Source organism: Pholis gunnellus, assembly GCF_910591455.1.
Source record: "Pholis gunnellus genome assembly, chromosome: 4".
In the NCBI taxonomy this organism is placed as follows: domain Eukaryota; kingdom Metazoa; phylum Chordata; class Actinopteri; order Perciformes; family Pholidae; genus Pholis; species Pholis gunnellus.
The window spans coordinates 4,350,129-4,375,394 of NC_136530.1; the positions used below are offsets into that span (position 1 = coordinate 4,350,129).

General features: G+C 43.2%; 1 protein-coding gene across 2 annotated transcripts in view; it reads right to left on the bottom strand.

Moving 5' to 3' along the window:
- Positions 1-881: 881 nt before the first annotated feature.
- The window catches only part of sbno2b (strawberry notch homolog 2b), a 64,081-nt gene continuing 39,696 nt past the window's right edge, over positions 882-25,266 (bottom strand). For both annotated transcript variants that reach the window (XM_079158093.1, XM_079158094.1), the window contains 28 exons: positions 23,713-23,892; positions 22,216-22,302; positions 21,361-21,466; positions 21,064-21,224; positions 20,809-20,942; positions 19,754-19,844; positions 19,435-19,578; positions 19,217-19,334; positions 19,014-19,119; positions 18,670-18,823; positions 18,381-18,557; positions 17,903-18,000; positions 16,724-16,806; positions 16,242-16,424; positions 15,918-16,039; positions 15,614-15,745; positions 15,345-15,480; positions 14,551-14,663; positions 11,735-11,806; positions 11,508-11,616; positions 11,322-11,393; positions 10,236-10,379; positions 9,851-9,945; positions 8,317-8,409; positions 8,015-8,146; positions 6,398-6,474; positions 5,839-6,029; positions 882-5,348 (listed from right to left, as the gene is read on the bottom strand). In XM_079158093.1, coding sequence (XP_079014219.1) covers positions 4,147-5,348; positions 5,839-6,029; positions 6,398-6,474; positions 8,015-8,146; positions 8,317-8,409; positions 9,851-9,945; positions 10,236-10,379; positions 11,322-11,393; positions 11,508-11,616; positions 11,735-11,806; positions 14,551-14,663; positions 15,345-15,480; positions 15,614-15,745; positions 15,918-16,039; positions 16,242-16,424; positions 16,724-16,806; positions 17,903-18,000; positions 18,381-18,557; positions 18,670-18,823; positions 19,014-19,119; positions 19,217-19,334; positions 19,435-19,578; positions 19,754-19,844; positions 20,809-20,942; positions 21,064-21,224; positions 21,361-21,466; positions 22,216-22,302; positions 23,713-23,892 — 4,512 coding nt within the window. In that variant the 3' untranslated portion in view covers positions 882-4,146. The remainder of the gene's footprint in view (positions 5,349-5,838; positions 6,030-6,397; positions 6,475-8,014; positions 8,147-8,316; positions 8,410-9,850; positions 9,946-10,235; positions 10,380-11,321; positions 11,394-11,507; positions 11,617-11,734; positions 11,807-14,550; positions 14,664-15,344; positions 15,481-15,613; positions 15,746-15,917; positions 16,040-16,241; positions 16,425-16,723; positions 16,807-17,902; positions 18,001-18,380; positions 18,558-18,669; positions 18,824-19,013; positions 19,120-19,216; positions 19,335-19,434; positions 19,579-19,753; positions 19,845-20,808; positions 20,943-21,063; positions 21,225-21,360; positions 21,467-22,215; positions 22,303-23,712; positions 23,893-25,266) is intronic.

Here is a 25,266-nt window from a genome sequence, read left to right on the forward strand (position 1 = left end):
ACAAGAAATGTGTCTATATGTGAATATTGTGTATATTTAACACATACCTAGTTTTAGTGCCTTCGGGTTTTTTATCGTGGTGCCATACTGATGCAGTTCTTAATAAAAATGTCGAAAGTCCGTCTCTTCTTATAAATGTGTAATTTTCCCAAAAACAAATTGACTGGAATAAAAACAACATGATTACCTTTAAAACTAATTTAAAAGCTTTTATCCTGAAATTAAATTGTTTCCCCGCTTTTCCTTCTTGAGCATCCACCCAAAATATTTTGGTATTGAAAAAAATTGACATATTGATTCTTTGTCTAGTTCACAGAAAGCACAATAATATTCAATATCAATTCTAAATCTCTCCTAGGTCTGCGCATTTTGGGTAATTGTGAAAATATAGGTCTAAATTTTGTTTTGTTTTGAAAACGAAACAATGGACAGCTACAACTTTACAATGATTTTGTAACACTGCTAAACTTTATTTATCTTTTTGCACATAGTAACTACATTTACTCAAGTAATTATTTGGGTACTTGTACTAAACTTAAGTATTTTAATTTGTGCTTCTTTATACGTCTAGTCTTCTACAACTCAGAGGGTTTGCGTTCAGAAGGTTTATTTGATAATTCCTCCAAGACTATGTGGCATTAATACAATGATGTCCAGGTGTAATGTGAAGCTGCAGAACATCACTGGCAGAAACTAGTTATGTCCGTATTTAGTGTGAACGTAAAAGTTCTCCCATCACTTTATAATTTCGTCTCTTTATTTACTCTGTAACTTGTTTAAATACATGAGACGTGATGTTAAACATGCTGCCGTAACCTCCAGCAGTGAGATCAAAGGCCGTTCCCTAAACGGGGGCCGATCAACAAAACACTCAGTTTCGGCAATCTTCAAGTTTTTATTTGTTTACAAAGTTAAGATTGCAATTTCATATAGTCCTTCCTTTAATGAGTAGAAAACCTTTTTAAAGAATTAGTCGAAAGGCACAAATTTTACAATATATACATTTGGATCTAAATTATAAATATATAGAAAACAAAAGCACAACCCAGAATAAAAGTGCTGAACACAGTTTCTTTTTTTTTCTTTTTTTTTACAGAAAAAATAGGCTTTGTTTAAAAATACATACAATCAGTAGCATGTTTTTTGTTTCATTTTTTTTGTTAGCAATAAATTATTTTTGAGAGTGATAACATGTAATATGGTGAAGAAACAAGGAAGATGGTTACAGTATACACAGAGCTATCCATCAAAGATCAGAAAAACAACAAGCTTGCAATGCTCAATCATGACCCACAAGAGAACAGTAACTTGATTATGCCATTCTTAGTGCAAAATGATAATAAAACGATGAACTACACTGACACTACGGATCTTTAAAAAAAAAAAGCTTTTTCTTCCTAAAAATGCGGTCCATATCCCTCAAATGCATAAAGCTTTATGTGTGTGACTTAAACAAAGAATCGAAGGCAAATCTTTTGCAAACTGATGTCTCGGAATGTGCCTGATGAGGAATAATAAAAGCGACATTATTGAGGGTACCAGGAAAACATGACGAATAATAAGAAGCTGCAAATAAACAAAGAAAGAAGAAGAATCTGAGATCTAAACATGTTACACTGAGGCTCGGACAGATCAATTGCACATATCAGTATAACCCAGCGTGCCAATCTACTCGGAAAAAACAAAAATCTGCCGGCTTTGACGTGAATTAAATGTCCAACACAGACGGAAATAAAACAGATAAAATAATGTTTCTTGAAAAAAGAAACAGCCGTTGATCTTTGCCCTAAGAAGGCATAAACATTTAGAATCACTGACATGTTCACGAAGGACAAACAACAAACCCATCACATTAAAGTCTAGAACATAAATACAGCAAGAGTCACAGCACAGAGTTACGAAGAGAAGAGCACATGTACTGGTTAGTTTCACCACCGTCACGAGGGGACACGATGGAGATGTCTGCTGACGCCCCGCCCTCACACCTCTCGTAGGCTTCTTCCTGAGATTGACAAAAGGTCTGATATCTTCGAGCCAGTAACTTTAGGGGAGTCTGTGGAATACTTTGGTATCTCTCTGCGAACTGGAGGCCCGACACAAAGGTCTGCGAGCTGGAGAAACAATTCTACTTGAGAAAAGCAAAACTGAAATGAGCAGAAATGAAAAACAACCCAGACACTGTACAGCAGTACAGAACAGTGCAATCTTATTTGGTGGCAGATTATAATAGAATTTGTTTTATAGTAATCTTGAAAACTAGAAACTTCCCTGACCAAACATTTTTTTCCGTTAACTATTCTAATAAGCAGGATAACATATCTAAAATCTAAATATCCCTTAAATATAAATAACAATGACTTTTATAATAACGATGACTAAAACATCAAGAGCGCATTGCGCTCATCCCGTGAAAACGTACTTTACAAAAAGGTTGTATGTATTTCAGAATAAAGAAACAGGAGCATGAAGCACGACGGAGGAGATTCACACCATGCAGACGGAACCACAAAGCGTTGCCTGTTGAGCGTAAACAGTACTTCGGCATTTCTATTTCACAACAAACGTAGAAGATGGTTTTATTGCTTTTTGATCACTTGAACGTATCCCGGCATTTTTATGTCGTGAACCGACTACAGTGCACGGTGTTCACACAAAGATGGCCAGAGCTCACAGGTTTGTTTTCTGTAAATATCACGCACAGTGAGCGTCACGAGTCTGCACACGTTTCAAATCGGGGTTGTTGTTTTTTTTTAAAGTCTTGACGCCGGAAATGGAAAAATATTTCATGAGAACTTTTTTTCTTTTGTCTCAGACGATGCGTTTCGTTTTCTGCCCTCAAGACGATAACACCTTGAAACTCTTTGTCACCCGCCGTATTTAATAAGACTGAAAAAGAAAACTGATTTTCATATGTTTGGTGGTCAAAATGACAAAAACAACAACAACAAAAAGCACTCGAGACTTTCCTGAGAAATTCAATAAATCCGATCAAACCAGGAGTCACATCACTAAATGTTATTGTCAGATAAAAGTTTTGTGTTTTGGACACATTTTGTTTTTTATCCATGCTGCTCAGTGATCCGTACTGACCATGTGGCATATTGTCGCATCAACAGGGACAGAAGGACACAGACAATCATACGAGCACATACAGGCGTAATGGAGGCTTCTTCCTGAAGCCCACCACCAGCATAGTGTAACACAAACGACGACCGAGGGGGCTAAACGTTAAATACAAATATACCATGTTTAAATTAAAATGAAAACCAAGAGTACAAATCTATACATTAGGCTACATGGACTTTTTAAAGACTGCATTTATAGATTTCTCCAAAGGCACTGTTTGCAACAGCAGACTGCTCTTCCTCTCCCTTTTTCCTCACACTAGTGTTCATACAAGCAGGGAGAGAAACAAGAGGGAGCATGAAGAAGAACAACAAAAGAAGACGAAAACTGAGGCATTTCATGGCTTATCAGCTAAAAGATTTCATATCTGGGTTTTTTTTTGTGTTTTTTTTTCTCTCCTCATCTTCCAGTTCAATGCTATCTTTTGTTTCACTCAAACCCAAGCCTTGCATACAGCCTTGTTCTAGTCAAGACAAACGGCCATGAAGCAGAAGTAACAGTAAAGCAAAGTCTAAAAGATGTGGGGGGTTTAAAAGACTGGTGAAAGGCATTTAGAGCTTCCAGCAACTTCACCAATCATACCTCGTAAAATCAGCAGCGGGAGGTTCGTTAAAGATTTCCACACCTCAATGAATGAGCTTTTGTTTTGACAGCTCGTATGTTCGGTAAAATACAGTTATCACGTGTTTATGTTTGTTTGTTTGTTTGTTTTACAGCTGCCTTTCACTGTGGAGGACACACTTCTGGTGCAGAAATCTGATATTGATGGAGCCCGCTGTCGCCTAAACAGCCTCAAGCAGGTGAACGCTACAGGTGGGTAAAGAGAAGGGTGAGCCGAGCGCAGGACAGGCAGTGACGTGACTATAGGCCCTGAGGGGTGGGGGGGGAGAGAGTAGGTCCGAGGTTGCGATCATAAGACAGCAGCAAACAAGACAAAATCTGCTTTAAAAAGACAACAAAAAAAACAAAAAAAATTACCTAAAAAAGGAAAAACAAAGTCCAGACGAGCTGCTGCTGCTTTTATTCTTGTGGCCTGTACTTAATGACGGACGTGCGGTCCGGTCCCTGCATAATGCTGTTCAGGGCCTCGCGGACGTCGAGGTCGCCGTTGGGCAAAGATAGCGAGTCCGACTGGGAGAGGAGATAGTTGGAGGAGAAGCGAGGAGAAGAGTTGGAGAACAGGGAGGAGGACGAGGACGGGCTGGAGAAGAGAGACGAGGAGGACGACGTCGGGATGAGGCCGGACGCGGGCATGAGGCCGGCGGGGATGTGTGGAACCAGGTTGTTCGAGGTGGAGGACGTGGAGGACGAGCAGGAGGAGGTAGAGGACGAAGGGCTGGCTTTCTGTGTGGGCATCTGGGGGGACAGGGGCATGTCAAATAAATCTAACAAGTCTTGGTGGTGGTTATTGGCCAGCAGGTTGTGGTTCTGCTGCGGTGTTGCCTGCAGATGCTGCTGCTGCTGCAGCAAAAGAGGCTGCTGTAATAGTGCGGCGTGCTGGGCGCTGGGCGCAGTATGAGAGATCAGAGACTCCAGGTTAAAGTCTTCCACGAACGCTGCCGAGTGTCTCGCCAGACCGCCCAGAGTCAGTCCGACCTCCGTGGTGTCCGGGGACGGGGACGGCGAGCCCACGGTCAGGTCCAAGATCTCATCCAGGGGGCTCTTGGAAGACACGCCGGGAGAATGCGTGGTCGGATGGAGTGGAAGTGACGGGCTCTTCAGCTGTTGAAAGGGGGACACGAAGGACTGGGGGTAAAACTGGGAGAAGTTGGAGCGGATGCTGGCCGTGTTGGGGACGGAGCCCTGGTTGATGGTGGTGGAATTGTTGGGCCAGCTGTTATGGGTCCTTGGCTGCGTTTGACTGAGGTTTCTCAGGGGTAAGTTCTGCTGTAAAGCAGCGGACTGGCTCTGGGCCTGCAGTCTCTGCATCTGAGAGATGCTCACAGTTTGTGTCCTTTGCAGAGCGTTTTGGTTCAGTTTCTGTTTGAGGATCTGGTTCTGGGCGAGCGACTGCGCCAGCGACTGGTTGAGCATCGGCTTCTGGTTGAACAGATTGGCCAGGAGGTGTTTGTTCTCCTGCTCCATCTTGCGGGCGCGCTCGTCAGCCAGCCGCTGGTCCGCGGCCTGCTGCTCCCTCTCCTTCCGTCTCCTCTTCACCTCCTCGTCCATTTGCAGCAGCTCCTCGCGCACACGGGCCACGCAGTTCTCCGGGATCTTGATACCTGGAACAGACGAGGAGTACGGTTATCGGTGAGGTAAATACAAGACTTTACTAAGTTAATTGTTAACTAAACACCTTTTTAATGGAGAAGTTCTGAGTTCCTTTGTAAAACCTGAACAAATACATACAGAGAATGAATGCCGTAGAACTCTCTTTCATTATCTAGTTTGATAGATTTTCCAGTGTGTGAAATATTGCAAAATAGTTGACAATTTGCTAGATCTGGCTAACGTAAAACACTCTCCGCTAGCACAGCTAGCACCGGCCCGATCGGTACTAAGAATGTGCAACTCTCAACAGAGATGGCTCACTCGGTAGCTGCTTCCATCATTCATTTTGGACACAGCTATTGTGTTTGTCTCTGCTGAGAGTGAACGAGTTGTTGTTCATGTGTAGCGTAAACGAGCTGATAAATTATTTGATAATGTGACATCAGATCGGTGCATAGACTAGATATATATCTCTGACTCGTATGAGGGAGATGTACTGACCGACTTGTTTGTTGTGATGTTTGGTTTTAAGGCGGACAATCTGCAGGATGCTGGAGCTGGTGAGGTCAGACACCACGTCGGATACGCGCTTCCACACTCTCAACAGAGCGCCACACAACATGTGGTACTGACGGAGGCGCATGCCCTGCAGACACTCCTGACCTTCTTCTATCTTCTTACACTTCCCATTCCTAGAAAAAAAGACAGGAAAAGAAAAAGGCAAATTATTTATGCAGCTAAAAAAGAGGCCCACAAGTTTCTTGCGTATCCTTCTTTCAGATAGATCGAATGGCAGCTTGAAGGACCGACTGTTGGCCAGTTATCAACATTACGGACGGCTCCATCCCAGCATTTCAAACACAGTCTGCTGGTCATCGGACGACGAGGGCACATGTGAGCCTTGCAGGTTATTTCTTCATGACTACTTCTCAGGTGATCTGCAAATCCCTGGGACCGGCATCCGACCTTTAATCCGCCCTGGCTGCATGCTAATACGTAGCAGCCTGATTGGACGCATTGAGCCATTAATCCTCGAGGGACGTCGTGGATTCCTACTTACCAGTTGGCATGGCTGCACTTCTTGAAGGAGAAGGTGAACTGGTTCTCCCAGCTGTCCCGGGCTTCCTCTGGAGTCACCTGGGAAAGGAAACGCACCAAAAATCAGCAAAGAACTCCACAGTTTGATGTGACAACATAACACAGCTTTCAATATCACATATTTACCAAAACAGAAACGTTAGTAACAAAGACGTGACTTTCACTTTCCACCATGAGATCATAGTTTTATCTTGTTTATTATTATTGTTAAGGTGACTATTATCCCCACTTCCTGGTTTTTTTCTTCTTCTTTTTTTTAAATAATAGTATTTAGTATTCTCATTTTTCTTTTTATGAATACATATTTGTATGTTTCTATATTCTAAATATTCATACACACTACAATTACAAGTAGCATTGATATTTTTGATACAGAGACAACATGTTGTTCTTGTTGTTCTTGTTGTCGGGTGGGTGGGGTCTCTCTTTGAGGCCCCCGGGGAAATTAATTTCACGACCAAAATGGGAAATACTTCTTCTGCTGTACTTCTGTATTTTTTTGTATTCCCAATAAACAGATTAATAAAAAATGAAGTGTGTGTTGTGTGGGCTTCTAGTTATCATCACCCTGTTGTTCTGTGTAGGGAAGTGAAACAGGTACAGCTTAAATAAAGGAACTTCATCGCCCTCACTGTTGTATACTTTTAATTTTTATGTTGATCATGTTTTTGTCAAAGAGTTTAATGAGTCTGTAATATAGACACATTGTTCAGCTGAACGTTGCCTGGTTCAGTTCTCCTCCATGACCACAAGGGGGCATCAGACTCCGCATATAAACTCCAAATGGCAATGGAAGAAACAGTCTGACCTACTACATACAGGACTGTCTCAGAAAATTAGAATATTGTGATAATCCCCATACGTGTGATTTAGTTTACTGAACCAAGCTGAGTGTTTTTCAAGGCTCAGGAAACCCTTGCAGGTGTTTCGAGTTAATTAGACGATTCAAGTGATTAGTTGAATACCCTACTAGTATACTTTTTCATGATATTCTAATATTTAGAGATAGGATATTTGAGTTTTCTTAAGCTGTAAGCCATAATCAGCAATATTAAAAGAATAAAAGGCTTGCAATATTTCAGTTGATTTGTAATGAATCCAGAATGCATGACATTTTTGTTTTTTTAATTGCATTACACAAAATAAAGAACTGTATCACAATATTCTAATTTTCTGAGACAGTCCTGTACATTTAAATCATGTTCTTGTTATTTAGTTCTACATACAACTGGACTGGACTGAATGTAAAAAACAATACGGATTCATTGTGAAGCCTTCAGCCATCTCCTAAAATGTCAAATCTGTTCAATATCTGTGGTTTGATGTCATGAGAGTTTACAGATAATAATTTTGTCTGTTGTGACATAGTGAAAACATAGTTTTTTTAAAGCAGGCAATATTTTTTTGGTTATGTTTTTCTCAAAGGATATTGTTATTTAGTTTCAGTTTATATAAAATGTTCACTGTTCATTTTAGTTTCAATTTTGTTTTATGATAACAACCCTGGTATATAGAAACCGATATGCAGATACAACTACAAGCCTTACTGATTCATCGACAGACAGATCGAGTCTCTTACCTTCCGGTAACGGAGCTGCAGGTTGTCCAGGCTCTCCGGGTGCGTCTGCTTGCCGATATTTGGCTTGTAGACGATGAGGTTCTTGCCTCGTCCCTGCTCTGCTAGCAGCACACACGGGTGGTTTCCTCGCAGCTGTGGAGAGTGAATTATGTACACCGTCTTGTTAAGGAGGGACTAATAACATCTTTTCAGTGGACACAACACAATGCTATTCAGTGAGGTCTGTATTAAACAATAGATCACATATAGTGCCTCTCGCGGTATACCGTGGGTTTAGTTTGCTGAATATAACGTGGACTCACCTTCAGGGACAGGTAGAATCCCTCATCAGGACTGCTGAGCTTTTGTGACCTGTTGTAGGCCTCTTCCCAGGGCATGCCTCGGTCCACACTGATCTACAGGAGCAGAACGGATCAGAGATTTAAAGCATGTGCTGTGAAAGAGGGAACCAAGCAGCTATATGCCACCACACACACACACCGCTGTCCTGAGGGTGAGACAGGCTCTTGCAAAGAAACCCAAAAGTACTTCTCCTAACAGAAGCTGCGTTTGCACCAAGAACTTCTTGGTAATCTTAGTCCTATACCACTAGAGGAACTAAAAGGTTCCTTCAGTCCATTATCTCTGTTTCCATAGCGGTGTAAGGACCTGCAAGATAAGGCAAGTTAGTCTGCTGACGTATGAAACAACATGACATGGGATGAGGGCTTCTTGGTGGCACTCTGTGGGCTGCAGGTCAGTGTGCCCGACCGTTCCAACTAAAAAAACACTTTGAAAAAAATAAAGCTTTGTTTGGTTTTGTCTCACTGCGACGACAACAATCAGAAAAGTTTTTTTCTCTCATTCCCAACGCTGTCTCTCTCTCTCTCTCAGCTCGCTTGTGTGTGTTTGACCAATTAGCGACTGTCATCCCTGCAAACCCCACCCCGAAAGTTCCTGTACTTTCAGAAAGTAATTCCCCCGACTAGGGCCTTTTCGGAGGGGAAAACGTGACCGGGAAATGTCCCCGGAATTTAATTTAGAGCCTGGTCCCTGCGGCTGAAATGCAACGAGTTCCTCAAAAAGTTCCTAGTCCCTTCGGGAAAAAGTTTCTGTCGTCAGAAACGGGCTGTACATCTAAAAACACACACCGACCTACAGCCTATGACTCATTGTCCAACACAGTCGTGCATGAACCCAACGCTCTACCTCTATACTCGCTGAACTGGTCCAAGCTGTGCCGCATTCTGCCGGCTTTAAAATGCCAAATGCAGGTTAGCCTGCAGCCGACAGCTAAAAGCAGAAGATAGCGGTAATTATCCTGTCCCCACCTGCCACCAGTGTCTGCATGGGCCCCTCGGCCCTCGGCTAAGCCTGTATGATAACAGTCTTACTGCTGGCAAAGTGACATCAATCACCGTGAAGTGCAGAAGTAGCTACTCCAGTTACCTCTGGGACTGCAGGTCATGTGGAACAAATCTCACCGTTGTATCAGGTCTCTTTGTATGCAGAAACTGTGCACCGTGCAAACCGTGCCACGGAAATTTATAGTCATTGGTATTTGCTCCTTAATCTCTGAAGATTGCGTAGCTGCCATTAAACATGAACTTTCTCATTGCTCTGGTCTACTGGGAGCCCGAGTGGATTGAACTCGGAGAGAGAACAAGATTTGCATGTTTTTTTTAGGATTCGTGGATATTCATTGGATCACTTCTGGTTGGTGACGTGTAATGCCTGGAGATCAGCCTGGGCCTGTAAATGTGACCAGACTGTGTTGCCCTTCTAATGGCATCCAGGCCCACGTAGGCAACGCAACATTGCTGATCTGTGCTTGGTTTTTTTTTGCGAGGTGCCTACCTTATAGAGAACAACCTGTCCATCCTGAGGATTTCCAACTGTCAAGAAGGTTTCCTGCTTCTCCTCGTAGATCTCATCGTTCCCGGGGGCAAGATCTGTCAGAGACGCAAGAAGACAAGGGAGCCAAAACAATTACTCACATTTAAAGATTAGTAACTTTTCTTTTAAAAAAACAATCCCTCAAGGGCCAATCGCATTCTCATTTAAGGTATGCTGACAGACAATTTGAACATGACTTATGTAACCGATCAACAAGTTAAGTTTGACATACTTTTAATCTTGTATTTTTACTTTTGGGGTTATGTTGCGTTTATATATTGGATCACAAATGTATGTAAAACCTAAAAACCACGCTGTGTTTTGAGTAACTCTTAAAGCTTCATACCTAGGATCCCCATGTCATATTTGCCCTCCTTCTTATCCTTCTCGATTAGGTAGTCAAAGTTGTCCGTGAAGTACTGGAACAGATAGTTCTGCTTGTGGACCTCCAGGCCCAGGATGCGATTTAAGAACTTGGTAATGCTGCAGTCTGGAATAAAGACAACGACACAGAACAGTTCATTCAGCCACGAGAACAAAGAACACAGCTGAGATACATTTTGAAGTTGGGGGCTGGGTTGATATTTTCCTCTCTAAGGGATAGTTTGGTTGTATGTATGAGGTACTGCTTCATTGTCAGTGTATTACTACAGTAGAAGGGGGTTGGAACGCCCCCCAGTTTGGAGAAACACAGAGGAGTAAAAGGTACAGGAGCAAAGAAATGTTCTGCTGTGGACGAGGGCAGCAGCAACAAGGACTTTTAGATCACTTTAGGTGTACGCTATATTTAGGATATTCTCATCACTTTATCTTGCCGTCAGACCGACTTTCTGACGGGAAACTGAATCCATAATATCCATCTATGCTCTCGCCAAAGCTACAAGACGCCATTGACAGAAATGTTACCTAACAGAACACAGAAGTTGTTTGTCTACCGCTGCCTCGATCGGTTAGTTTGTTTGTGTTATTGTGTGACTTTGGTGAATCCGAACTAACCCTTTAAAACACCAAAGTCACAAAAAACAAACTAACCGATCGTGGCAATAATTGACCAGCAACTCCTGTGATTATTGAGTTAAAATTACTGCTTGTGGCTTTGAAGAGAGCATAGATAACGCCTTCAGTTTCCTGTCTGAAGGGCTGTCTGACGGCACGGTAAAGAGGCGAAGCGTACACATAAACTGATATTTATGTTTTTAGGTGTCTGAAATGTGTTTTGCTGCTGCCCCCCGTCCACAGCAGCGCACAGCTTTGCTCCTGTGCTGATCCTCATGGCTGTTTCTCCAAACTGGTGCCGTGCCGATCGCCATCTACTGTAAGTAATACACCGGTTATGGATGAGCACATCACACAACCACACCTCAAAACAGCCGAGCTATCCCTTTAAGTATACTGGCACACAATATGCCTGCGTGCCTCTTGGGTACTCTACCTTTCTCAGTATTGATCCCAAAGCGCGACTCCCTGCAGAAGATGCCCACATCCATCATTCCAAGTTTCATGTCTGAAATAAAGAGAAACAAGAGTTGTTTTTACGGCTCGATCGCAGTGAACTGGTGCTGGCGAAGACGTTCTCCGTGAACAGATGCTGACAGTCAACCAAAGATCTTAAACGTACCTCTGAAGAACAGGGCTTCGCCCACAGGGTAGCCTTTGGGAGGGGGCACCTTGTTTTCTATGTGGCCAAGGATTGCTTTGGTGATCTTATCGAGAGCCTTGGTACCATACTGCAAGAAAAGGGACACGCAATTGTTAAAGATACATTCTCTCAGAAGGCTCATTCAGCAAACAGCAACACTTAAAAGGTCAGAATTTGTATTTTGAAGGGTTGTTCAATTTGCCTACCTTGTTCTCAAAATTGTACTTGCTCAGGTCTCTGGACTCTGTGGCTCTTCTGTCTCCGTGGGTCAAAGCACCCTGCAAAGTGGATTAGCAGCAGCGTTATTATGCGTATTAGAGGCATTAGGGTTTACAGCCTTCAAGAGCGTCATCACACTAATGCAGATGGGCAAAGTGACGCAAGATAAATCTGTGTTTGCTGTTGATCATCAATATCCCAACCGGCCTTCACTGCTCAGCCTCGACACGAGACGGCGAGCACGAAGTAAGTATATCTGGATATTATACAGTCATTAAAGGATTACTACAACCTCAGAGTGGATAATAGTGTGGACTTCTAGCCCTCTCATTCATAGATCCTGCTCCTTTAAATATAATATTTCACATGTTTGTGGAGTTTTGGTTATTGCGTCAACGTTTTAATAATTTGTCTAAATACAGAAATCCTTTAAAATAACACCATCATATGAATGTTTGCCACGTTTAATCTTTGCTGCAGGCACCACTTTTAATTACAAATATGTTTAATAGGTCTGATATGACTAATGGTGGAAGAAGTATTTAGCTCATTTACTTAAGTAAAAGTATTTATATCACATTGTGAAAATACTCCACTTGAAGTAAAAGTAATGCATTCAGATACTTAAGTGAATGTCAGTCAGTATTATCAGAAAAATGAACTTAAAAAACAAACGGTTAAATGTTCTCCATCAGTGTTTTACTATAATATACAATGTTCCTGTATCCTAATCACTGCTGCGTTAATGTGTGTGTTGCATCTTAGTGCTGTATACATTTATTTTAACTACTGCTGCTCTGAAAAACACGTTATCCTTCAGTTTGCAAAATCAACCCATCTAGAGATACGTGGTTGCAAAATGTTTTATCTAAAAAGTAACTAAAGCTGTCAGACAAATGTAATGGAGTAAAAAGTTAAATATATCCCTCTGAGATGTCAAAGTATGAAGTTACATAAAATGGAAATACTCAATTAAAGTGCCTTGAAATTGTACTTTAATACAGTACTTGAGTAAATGTACTTAGTTACATTCCACCACTGGATTTAAAAGTCCAGCCTGAGAAGCTGGGACATTAGTCTCTCATGAACAGCTCAAACTCTTTCAGACGTCGGTACATTCACTCAACAAACACACCGGATAGTGTGAGTACACAGCCGGCTCTCTGCCCGAGCTATCAAGAGGAAGCAGATGAGGTTGAGGTGTGAAACAACTGCTTACTGGCATCATTTTGTGTCTTGGGGGTGTGTCCACAGCGTTTCCACAACATAGCAGCCTATTTTCAATACTCGGGTCCATAAACTACTATTTTCTGCCAGCGTTATCTGATTTTGGCGAGCTCTGATAGATAGAACATTGATCAACTGTTTTTAAGGCGCTCCGGGACATTACAGCTACACTCCTCCTGTTCATTTCACAAAGAGGCCACTCAACAAAACAGCCTACAGTAGCTATCTCCAGGGCGGAATGTGGAACAACCGGAGTGATGTTAACTGTGAAGACTCCAACATGCAAATGAGCCCCAATGATGGAGAATGCAAAGAAGGCAACGATCCTTTTACTAAGCTAGAGCAGTAAGTAACAAAACCTGCCTATCTACTAATGCTTACTACCGGAGGTTACACTCTGCCCTCACCACATCACAGACATCGGGGTTTCTAGTTCAAGTTGCCGTTCTTATGGTTGTTTCTTGCTTTGGACAGTAGCTTAGCTGCTAGCGGTAACCATGTTGCTAACTTTGTTGTTGGTAGTTTCTAGGCTCTGAAGGAAACAGAAGTGATCCGGTAGTTTTTGTGACAGCGGCACCAATAATAAAACCACCTGGAAACGTTAGGAGGGGGAAAAAGTTTGAATAGTCTGTTGCCACTTTAAATTGTAAAGCCGGGTTTCTGTAATCTCAGCTCGTGTCTGACTGTTTTCCATACAATTTCAAATGAACTGTGAGGAGAGGTGAAGGGAAATGTAGAGACTTGTTGACAGCTTCTGGCTCTGTCCACACAGAACAATACCTCAAGACACCAAAACAAAAGGGATGTCTTAGCCAAATATGAGTTCAGGGCTGATCTGGAGTCAGGTGGTTGCAAAGGTATTCAGCAGTCTAAGTAGAAGTGTGTGTGTGTGTGTGTTTGTATCGGTTTCAGTCAGACAAGATGGGACCTATTCTTGATGCAGATTTACTGAACACGGCTGGCGAACACATGAACGACTTCCTGGAACCACCGTCCCAATGCGCCGTCCTTACCGTCTCCCCAAAAGAACTGTCACGCTGTGTCACTATGGAACTAAAGGGCCGCTTCTGCTGAAACGCATTGACAACTGTGGAAAATAAACCCTTGAGTTATAAATTATCCAAACAAAAGCTCCTTTTGCCTTTTCTGCTTAATCAGTTTTCCGTTATTGTGCTGGAGACGGGAAAGACCCTCTTGAGGTTTGTGGATATAAAAAGTTGATGTAACTTTAAGCGAACCGAGAATAAAAGAGACTCAGCCTCTAGGGTAGGGAATACCAAAGAAAACAGGAAGCGCAGAGGGTGAGGGCCGGGCGAAGAGGCGAAATGGCTAAAAAGGGGGCCAGAGTGTCTGGCAACCCAGAGCACAACAATCAATAAACACAAAACACAGATCCTCTCCGTGTACAGAGGGACGCTTCATCTCACACAAGGACAACAAGATGAAAAGGAATAGTTTCCCACGAGACATGTTTATCTCGGTTAAAAGGGAAAAAATCTAGCAATCGTGGGACAAAAGAGGAAGAGCAATGCAACACACACACACACACACACTTCTATAAGGTTGTGATATTTACCAGGCTCTCCAGTCTTTTAGCCACAATGGAGGCAAAACGTCTCTCCCCAGCCAACTCTGAGATGAGGAAGATGTACTCTGGGGCCGTCACCTGGTTGGACCGATGGGTGCGACCTGGAGAAGACAAGGAAAAGACAGAATTTATCCATCTTATGTCTACCATACACTAGAAGAGATGGAAAACACCTTTAACAGACTGACGCGCTCTCACATCTAAAAGACAAAGGTGTCACAAGTCACAGTTATGAGGTGTAATTTACTTAGGATAATAAAATGTAAATCAACTTTAATTGTCACACACGTACAGAGCACAGCACACATCCTCGTATTGGGAGCAGTGGGCAGCTGCTATACAGAACCCGCGGAGCAGTTTAGGGGTCCTGCGCCTTGCTCAAGGGCACCTCGGCAGTTCCCAGGAGGCCCACTAGCACCTATCTAACTACCACACACCCCGTACTTGGCTCGTGTCAGGACTTGACCCTGCGGTTCCCAAGCAAAGTCCCCACAGACTGAGCTACTGTCGGCCCATATGTTATTCTTTTATTATGCTCAATAAAAGTGTATGTTCCTGAATCTTGAGACACCTCATATGTGAGCGAGACAGACATTTCTCCTGTTCATTACTGTGCACAAATGTGCTGTATGTACTTAACAGCCCTTGTAGTGCAGGCAGACAGATAAAAATCCACAGTGCACAGTTTTTATTTTCTTTGCACGCATGCAAAAACACCACCACAACCGCTACCACTCCATCCTCAGGGAAACACTGTCGTGAGATCAGATTTCCTGACTCACCGAATTGCTGAATGGCCCTGTCTGCACTCCAAGGCAGCTCCAGGGTCATGTGGACCCTGCGCCTCTGGTTCTTCACTCGCTTGTCCGCCTGCAGGGAAATCCCAGAGCTGGCCGCCTCCGAGATGATGGCCACAAACTGCAAGGAAAGAAGTTTGGATTATTGGTGGAGATCGTATTGGTCCGTTTATAAAGCAGATGCAGATTGTTTCCAGCCAAGTCGTGGCTCTTTATGTGTGAGTAGACGTATCGATTGGATTGTTGAATCTGACCTTCTCTGCACCCATGAAGCGGTCTTTCTCCTTGATATTTATGTGGTCGATGGTGAGACCCTGCTCAGCCCGGGACTCGTAACGAACGCTGCCATCAGGACGCCGCACCACACGACCCTTACGACCAGTCATCTGCAGAAGAAATATTTTATCACATTGTCACCTTTTGGCTTATAAAATAACATGAATGTATATTTATTTTTGTGCAGATGTGTAGACATTGATTCAAGTGGAGAACATTGTATGAATTCATCCTGCACTATTTAAGCTGTAGAGTTTCTGGTTCAGTGTCTTGAGCTCGTACCTCTGAGACTTTATCTGGTCCTCCAAACTTATCGATGAGCTCGTCCAAGGTATTGAGAGGTAGTTCTTTTCCCAGCACGGCTATTTTGCTGAGGAGGCCCTGCTTCATCTCCTCTATCCGGGCTGTGAACAGGAAGCAGAGGGGACATTAACCTTGTAACCCTGGTACGCCGTGTACAAGAGTCACAAAAACAAAAACACAACAGGGCATGGAAGGTAGTTTCACTGTCTAGACGCGCATCTCTCTGATTGAGACCGGACACACCCACTGAAGCTAAAATATCTTCCTACTGACAACAAACCAAAGAAAAAGACATCTCCCCACCTGTCTGGCAGCTAGTGTGGTTGACAAAGATGACGTCGTCGTTGTCTAGCAGGGAGTCTGGTGAGGAGTTGGAGTCCGTGTCCATGCCGTCTGAGTCACTACTGCTGTCGTCGCTGATGTTGATCACACCGCCGCTGTCCACGGTGTGCTTTGGTACTTTGTGCTGGCGACCTCGAGGCTTCCCTGATCGGACGCCACGACACGATATTAGATTAATAAACAAGAAGCGCAGCTCAACAAACACTTTTTCTAACGTCACTCAATGAACGGCCAAGAAATATAGAAGCAGACTGCAAGAAAATGAGTGCAAACAACAAGATGCACACAAATATAGAAGTACATTCAAACAACACTCGGTTAACTGTTGAATGAAGCCTGACATGTCAGCTGAGCACTGGCTACATACAATACAAGTAAAAAACGTACTGTGGGAACGGTTCCAGTTCTCTTTAGGGTACACATGCTGACTGGTGTTCACTTACGTTTTCTCTTATTCCCCGGTGCTTTCTCTCTCCTCTGCTTCTCTGAGGGGAAATGCTTCGATACGAGAGACTGGAACACTCCCCTAAAGGAAAGAGGAAGAGAGAGGGAAACGGTTATTCTGGCAGTAAAGTGATCAGGACAACACACGGCAGTTGAGACATTTAGACTGTCGATACATTCCTGCTTTGATTTGATCAGGTATTGACAGGCAGATGAACGTGTGTGTGTGTGTGTGTGTGTGTGTGTGTGTGTGTGTGAGATTTAATATACTCAAACAGGTGTGTCTGCTGTTTGAAGTTTAGAGTCAAGCAGCACTCGGCACCTGTACCCTCGCGTTCCTGTTATACTTGCATTATAATTAAATAGCTGCGAATAACTAAAGCGATTGGTTTAATTGAGGATAAATGGTGAGGACTGTAAGTGCGTGACCTGAATACCTATTATTGTGTGTGTGTGTTCTCCTCGTTAGGCAGTTTGATGAAGCAACTAAATGAAATGGAAGAAACCCACAGACTGCTGTGGCTTCCAGCGAACAGACGATAACACTTCAAGCCACGGTTAACGGTAGGTGTTCAGACTGCGCTGTAACCCAAGGAAGACATTTAGTGAATATTCTTTCAAATGAACCAGAGGCAAGCCACCTTAGGCACATGTAGTTAAAAAAAAAAAGCAAACTAGCAATAAGTGTGTAAGAGTTCTTTGAAAATGTTGAAGTGCCCTCTCATACACCTCTTTCACAGCCGACTGCAGCTGCTCGGCCTGTTATTTAAGGTAGTTTGATTGATTTTTTTCTTCTCCCACCACCTGCCCTACTCTGCTTCTCTTTGGCTAGTAATCGTTGCCCTCTGCGCAGAAGTTTTTAAGTGTATTGCTGATGAATAAGAACGGGGGAAGAGGGTTAGTGATTTCAGCTTAGATGTGGATGGCAGCCTTCTCGTAAAGTGCTCTCTATGTATAATTATAACGTCCTTTTTTTAAATGTTGCTATATGGAATGAAATATGCATTTTGATGTGGTGTCATAAAAAAACTTAATGTTAACTTCATTGTTGATTCAGCACACTGATTAACAATAATATTAAAATGGCATTTCACATCAAAAAGGTTGACAAACCCTGAAATAAACCTATTAACATAGAAACAAACAAAACAACAGAGAAAATATTCTTTTCCACTCACTCTGCTGCGGAGACGAATCTGTCGAGTTGCCCGTCGTTCTCATCCAGGACTTCTCTGGTCCGGGACTCTCCGGTAGACTGCAGCCCGATGACGATGCACTGTGGTGGAGGGGGAACAAATACACATCAACAACCTAACCGGTCTGCTGTGTTACCTGAAGTCCATTCTATTGTGGACTCATTCATGGAACCCTGATGGCACATGTTATACTAAAATGCATTGACTCAACCTATGTACAGGGAAGTCTTAATGACGCTAGTATATCCAAGAAATAGCATCCAAAACTCTGCAGAAAAAGCTAAATATTGGCAAACCTCTGCTTTAAGACAGCAATAACTTGCTCCGTCCTTGCAGTTCTACCCTCTTATGCAACCTCTATAGAATTTCAGTTCCTGCTTGGATCTTCCTCTGGGTCATTTATAGTCCTCTAGATTATACAAGCTATATGACTCAGTGTTCGAGACTGTGTTGTGCTGACCTTTCCAGCCTGCAGGTCTTTTTGAGCCAGCTCCACCAGGCAGCGGACCTTGGCAGCGATGCAGAGGTATTTGAAGAAGCGCTGGTGAGACGACCAGAACTGGCCCCACAGAGACTTCCTGCTGACCAGGCCCAGCTCATCAGCTGCACGCATGAACACCAGCAACGCCTCCGCCCACTGGACACAGATTCCAGATGTGATTAGTCACTTTCAAATATACAGTGTGTGTGTGGGTTTCTTTCAATCTCTAACACAACACCATAAGCATAGACACCGGCGTGATGCTCACCAGTCTTGCAGCTTTGTTATAGACCAGTTTGAAGTCACTGTCCAGTCCGATCTCCTCGATGCGGAAAGACACCCCTGAGAAGCTCAGCTGCCGGGCGATGTACATGCCGCTCACTTTCATGTCCATCGCCACAATCTCCATGGCACCGACGCCTCTGTTTACAAACAGCATATCAATTATTCAGCACAACTCAATCGCGGATCAAGCAGCCATAACCGCAAACTGATTGTACGTTTATTTTCCGGTGAGCACACAGCGACTCAACGATATGTGCCCGCATGATTGGAAAGGCTCTTTTGAGACACGCTTTTGAGGTGAATTCTGCAACGTGTGACCCTACGAACCTCTTCTCGATGGCGTGCAGGAAGTCTTCAAAGGCCCTGAAGGGCGTGCCCTCACCCCAGATTCCCAGGCGGCTCATGTAGATCATGTTCTTTGGCTCAGAGGCACCTGGGGCAGAGACGGCAAAAAAACATATATTCCAAAATCCTCGCCTGTATTGCATTACGCACATTGAGTGTGTGTGTGTATTTGTGCGCTGGCCTACCTGTGGCACTGGCATACACCACTCTGGCCCTCGGCAGCTTGTTTTGCAGGTCAAGCACCGCCTTGCCCATCTTTGTAGATGTGGCATTCTTGGCTTTGTGGCATTCGTCAAAAATAATCTGTAGTGGGGGAAAGGTCAAGGGCAAACAACGCAGAAATGGAGTAACAATTTGTGTTAGAAAACTGTTGGACGTGAGGTCGTCAAAGTGAAAAGGATACAACTCCGTCAAAGTCTGGCTTGCACCAGTCTAGGATCTGTTTAATTCTCGTCCGGTGCTGCCCTCCTGCCTGGCTCTCTCCAATCAGCGCAGAGTAAGTTGCAAACAGGACTCCTTCTGAGGTAGCTGTGTCTCCATACTTAATCTACAAAAACAAGACAAACATTCAAAAGTATTATTTGTTAGATACGAACATTCACAGAGCCACACTGTCGCCAAACAGCTTGTTTCCTTTTCTGCTCGGATGAACATGTGACTCACAGTTACCGAGAACAAAACTCTTTCACTCAGCTGGTCACGCTAACTCCACCTGGACTCACCTTGTTTAAGGCGTGCACAGGGATATTCGATGCATCTATGTCTTTGAGATCTCTCTCTGCATCGAATTTCAGGTCATTGGATATGCTGAACCTGAGGGCAGGAGCAGGGTGAGGGTTAGTCAGAAATTCAGTCGACTCCTGCACTAACTAGCCTCTACATGCCCAATGCACCTCCCGGCACAATGCTGGACGCAAAACACAAACGTATAAATCAATTACTGAAACCCAATGAATTGCGGTTGTTGTAAAGCTGTACAGAGAGTCTTCTTCTACACAAAAATCTGTGATTGAAGTTTTGAGATGAAGCTTTAAATGTCTTTCATCATATCCTCGATTTGAATTAAGTGATTCATAGGATTAAATTAGTTAGTCCTTTTCTTACGAAGTCACCTTTCTTTTGAGCGGGAGAGCAAGCAGTTTTTTGACAGCAGTGAAAATGCCTTTTTTGAAAGGTTTGACGGCCCAAAACATGGCCTAAAGCAGACTATTCCTTTAGATAATAACATGTTGTGGGTTTTGGAAATAACTCCTTCTATCTTTTTGACTTTATAGTGATCTGGAGTAATTGGAAATGTGGGAGTGGGAAACAATCCTACGCAGCCAGCACTGCAATATAATTCTAGAAATAGTAAAATACTCTTCACTACCGAGGCTGTTTGTAACCGGTACCGACAACTTTATCTTCTCTTCAGCCGTCTCCTCTCTGTTCTGTGTGTGTGTGTGTGTGTGTGTGTGTGTGTGTGTGTGTGTGTGTGTGTGTGTGTGTGTGTGTGTGTGTGTGTGTGTGTGTGTGTGTGTGTGTGTGTGTGTGTGTGTGTGTGTGTGTGAAGAGGCCCACAGAGGACATTAATGACCGTTAATGATCGCGGTATAATGAATATAGAAAATACAGAGTCTAAACATAATGAATAGACACAAAAAAATAAAGCTACACAGCCTTTGAATGTCGATTTAAACCAGAATCCGAAATGTCAACATTATGAACAAAGCTTCGAACTGTTCGGTACAGCCCTTGGTTGTTACTTTAGGTTTCAGGAGTTGTACATCTCTCTTACCATAGTGATTTCTTCCTTCCATCAAGGTAGTTCTCCAGTATGATTCCTGCCACGGTGCGTCCCTTTCCGACCCCTGCGCCATCTCCGATCAGGAAGCCTGCCCTCTGGTTGTTCTGAAGGATCACCTCGTGTTGCTGAGGGTGCACAAAGAGCAAATGCATGACCAGAGATGCCTGTATAATCAAAACATTAATCATTCATTGCTACAAAAATGAATAAGTGCTTTGTGTACTATGTGTGAGTGTGTGTGTGTACCTGGCAGGCGTAGATGATGGCCTCTAGCTGCAGAGCGGACAGCAGGCCACGGTTGATAGTTGGCTCAGGGATAGACAGGGTGTAAGTGATGTCAGGAGGCGGGACACTGGACAGCGTGTTGGTCTCCACCACTATGTCAGGATGAGAAATTCCTATAGTGGCTGTATAAGAGAGGAGGGGGAAAAAGAGAAGAGCAGTTTAAAAAAAGGGAACGTTTTACATAATAGCAAACCTATATGAGTGTCGTGGCGTAATAAGAGAAAAAACTGGATGTTGACATTCAGTCTAGCGGCCTACATTTGGAAGGTCTGTACTCAGCATATGTGTCGACATGTCCCAGTTCCTCTGTCTCCTCTTCCTCAGCATCCTCTTCCTCCTCTGTGGGTGTCTGGGTTCTCTGAGGCTGGGAACACCAAAGAGACTTAATTCAGTATTAATTAATTAAAAATGAATGTTTCAGCTTAGGTGAGGATGAGTTAGGAAAGAGACTGTAGCTGAAAGTCAGAGGCAGGTGTGCGTTAGTAAAAAGGTTAGCGCAGCACATCAAGAGCTCCTTATCAGGGAAAGATAACAAATGCAATTGAAAGGTGGGTTAAAAACCAGCTGCAGCAGAATCAATGAGAGCTTTGAAACATGTTTGTGACTGGAGACAAAAGAGTGCTTTACATATTCAGGCAACGCCACGATGTTATCTGAGAAACTGAAAATGCAAAAAGGTCCCGTTTTGACAGACAGGTTGATAGCACACTGTCTCTATTATCTTTACGGAGACAATGCAGTATAAGGAATAATCTATTCTCTATGCCAACATTTGCAGAACGTCCAATACGTGTAATATGTAGCAATGCTTTCATCATCTGTGGTTACACAGACACGCCAAAGGAGGCGTGAGCATCACAATGTCACCAAAACACATGCTACTACCTTCATGCACTGCACTCCCAGTCTCAGATTAGTGGCATGTCGTGTTGCTATGTAAAACAATCTAAGCCTCATACTGTACAAACACACAGGGCGATCACAGCTGCACATTAGACACATATAGCATGAACTGAACACGTGTGCGTTACTGAGAACTGCCATGAGGCGCGTCTAGTTAGAGAGAGCTGGGTTTCGTTTTTAACATCAGATCGGAGAGGTTGGTGTGGCTACCTGGAATCCTCCTAAAGGTGGGGTGCTGATAATAGCAGATATATCATCCAAACTGGCCAAGCCATGAAACCTGCTGGTGCCATTCAGCTGTCAACGAAACATAAAATGAAGAAATACAAACATGAAAACAATGCCAAATGTATGAGAAAACAAAAACAAAAACATAACATGAGAAATCACTGAATGTGTGTTGTGTGTGTATATATATATATATATATATATATATATATATGTGTGTATGAATGTGCATGAGAGCGCGTGGGCACTTGGAGGATGTCTGATGGCTCAGCACTCAACAAAATGCAATTTGTTGTCTGGCGGTGAAAAGCAAACGACGACAACAACAAAAGGCAGATAAAGCCATGTGTATCTGGGAAACATAATGGATGAAATGAGGGCAGAATGAAAAGGAAAACATAAAAGGCTTTCAGACGGCAGAAGTAAATGAATGTTCTCTGATTCATATCAAAAAGTTATCCTGAGACCCATCTAATTCAAAGAGGACTCAACAGCAGCATGAGCAGACTGAGAGGATTAACACTCGAGATTAAAAAAAGTCGCTCTGCTCAGATCACAGACTTGGGGACCACGATGTGCTTCAGTTCAGTGAGTTTCTTTGAAGGGACAGTCCGTTAAAAACAACGGTGATTGTTATTTACAGTCTCGTGCGGCTTTCTGTAGCAGAGATACTATGTTGTGTCCCAAAATCAACTTGTATAATACTGGTTGAGTGTTTACATTGTGAGAATGAGTGTTGTGCGCATTCACAGAGTTGTAACTGCGTTCCACAGGCTGATTTCTGTAACTTCATCAGATCTCCGGTGATATTTGTTGGTGCTTTCGTGTTGTTACAGATTCCCCAAAAGTGGAAGCTCAAAAGGATGGTGGACTTGGCTTCACTTATGCAATAAGAATATAATTATCTTAAACCGCTGTCTGAGGTTTTAAGATGTTATGGTTACTACAGAGCTAGTTATTGTGTCAAAGACAATTAACCGTGGAGAATTCTAAATTAAATAGAGAGACACCTGCATGAAAGCCAAATAAAGACGTATTAATAGTAATAGTTATAGTAATAGTGTCAGAGAATCGCTATATGTCTGATAGTTAAACAGATTACTTGAGGAAGCAGAGCATTAACAATGGTCAAATTATTCAGTAACTGATCATGGAAATAAAATTAAAGTGATTCAAATTGGCTTAAAGCCATTACACTACAACGGCTGACTGAAAAGGGAAAAAAATCCCTTACTCAACCACGGTCCTGCCCTGCGTACAATCAAATGAAATATTAATAAAAGAAAACTGTTTTCATGTGTATAGATTGCACGGGCGCCTGGGTTGAAACAGAGTTGTGGCGTGGATGCTGTTGGCCTTCAGAAGAATGAACACAAACAAGTTTGTGTTACAGTTAAGATGAGCTGTTGTTGTGGAAATCAGTGGTTCTGGTCATGACGTATGTGCGTGTTTTTTTATGGTTGAGTGCTCCCCTCTGACCTCGAGCTGGCTCTGTGCCGGTGTGGTGGTGGTGGTACTAGTGTTGACGTCCCAGATGGTGGGCACCGTGTTCAGGTTGTCCGGGCTGATGAAGGGCTGAGCATCAGCATACTCCGACAGCGAGTCAGCCGGAGAGGAGAACAGAGAGTTTGTGGAGAGGTCATCAATGCAGGACAGGTCCTAAAGGCAGACAAGAGAGAGGAGGTGTTAACTTCAACCTCTGAAACGAGGCCACATATTGGTCAGCGAAAGTGACATGTAGGTTCCCAAATCAAAACCGAAGCATGCGACAACAGCCAGACACGGGCTTCCCAAATATGTCCTTTACCATCAAGCTTTATGGGGAAGTAAAAGAGCACCATAAATCCTCATTACAGCCACAACACACAGGATAGACGCATACGTAAGAAAAGATAAAAAAGGTGTATGGATGGGAGTGAACCACAGACAATAAAGGTGGCCCATTCATTCTGGATCTCAGCCAACACTGCACTCCTTTGGGAGTAACACGAGTAGCCTAAACAAAATCTAATCACACGCAGATGTGTGAGAGGGAGCACGTAAAAAATAGAGAGCGAGGGGCCGGCATAATGGGAGTGCTTGTGTCTGTGTGTGTGTGTGTCATTTCAGCTATGGCCGCCTTCCAGTCGCCCCTCTATTCATATCCCTCCTGAGCCATTAGCATGCCATGTTCTTTAACTAGCCCCTCACGAGCCCCCTCGGGACTTATAAACATGGGTGCGGGGAGATAGGGGTTCAGTGATTTGAGGACATGGCAGACAAGCTGAACAGAGGAGAAACTGTTTTGGAAATGAGAGTATGGATCGACATTTTTTATTGTTTGCCAGAGTGTAGTCCTGAATATGTGCGCACGTATATTTATACTCTGTGGACCATGTGTGTAGGTTCCCACACCCCCGTAATCCAACTGCACCTTCCAGAGGACCATGAAGCAGCCTTGAAAACTACCAGACTATCACACGACAGTTTAACTCACTTTTAATGGAAAGTTCCACGTTTTTTGGACACATGTTTATTACTTAGATGAGAAGATTGAGCTGTATATGTGGATCTAACGCTTACGGTAAAGCAGCAAATCATTTTTTTTGCACTTTGTGTTTTATTAGGATTAAGAAACTACATAAAACCTATTTATTGGTGAGTTTTATAACCTTGCTGTGTCCTCGTTTTCAATCTATGTGCTAAGCTAAGTTAGCTGGCTGCTTTCAGTACCTTCTTATTTAGTGTATGGACATGAGTTGTGTCAATCTTTTCATTCAACTCCAGGAAGGAGAGTGAAATAAAACTATCCCCCAAAATATTGACTTCTCCTTGAAGGCCTGGCTGTCTGTGCTGTAAACAAATAAAATCCAAGAAAAGCAAAAGCTAATGAACTTATCTTACACTGGAACTCTGCTGACATGGTTTTGTCGCAGCACCTCAAGAGTAACGCTTATTCAGATAAAAACAATTCTGCACCGACCAGCAGTGACGTGTGGGGTTGAAGCACAATATGACCTGAGAGAACCGAAAAGAACAAACTGTCCTGAAACA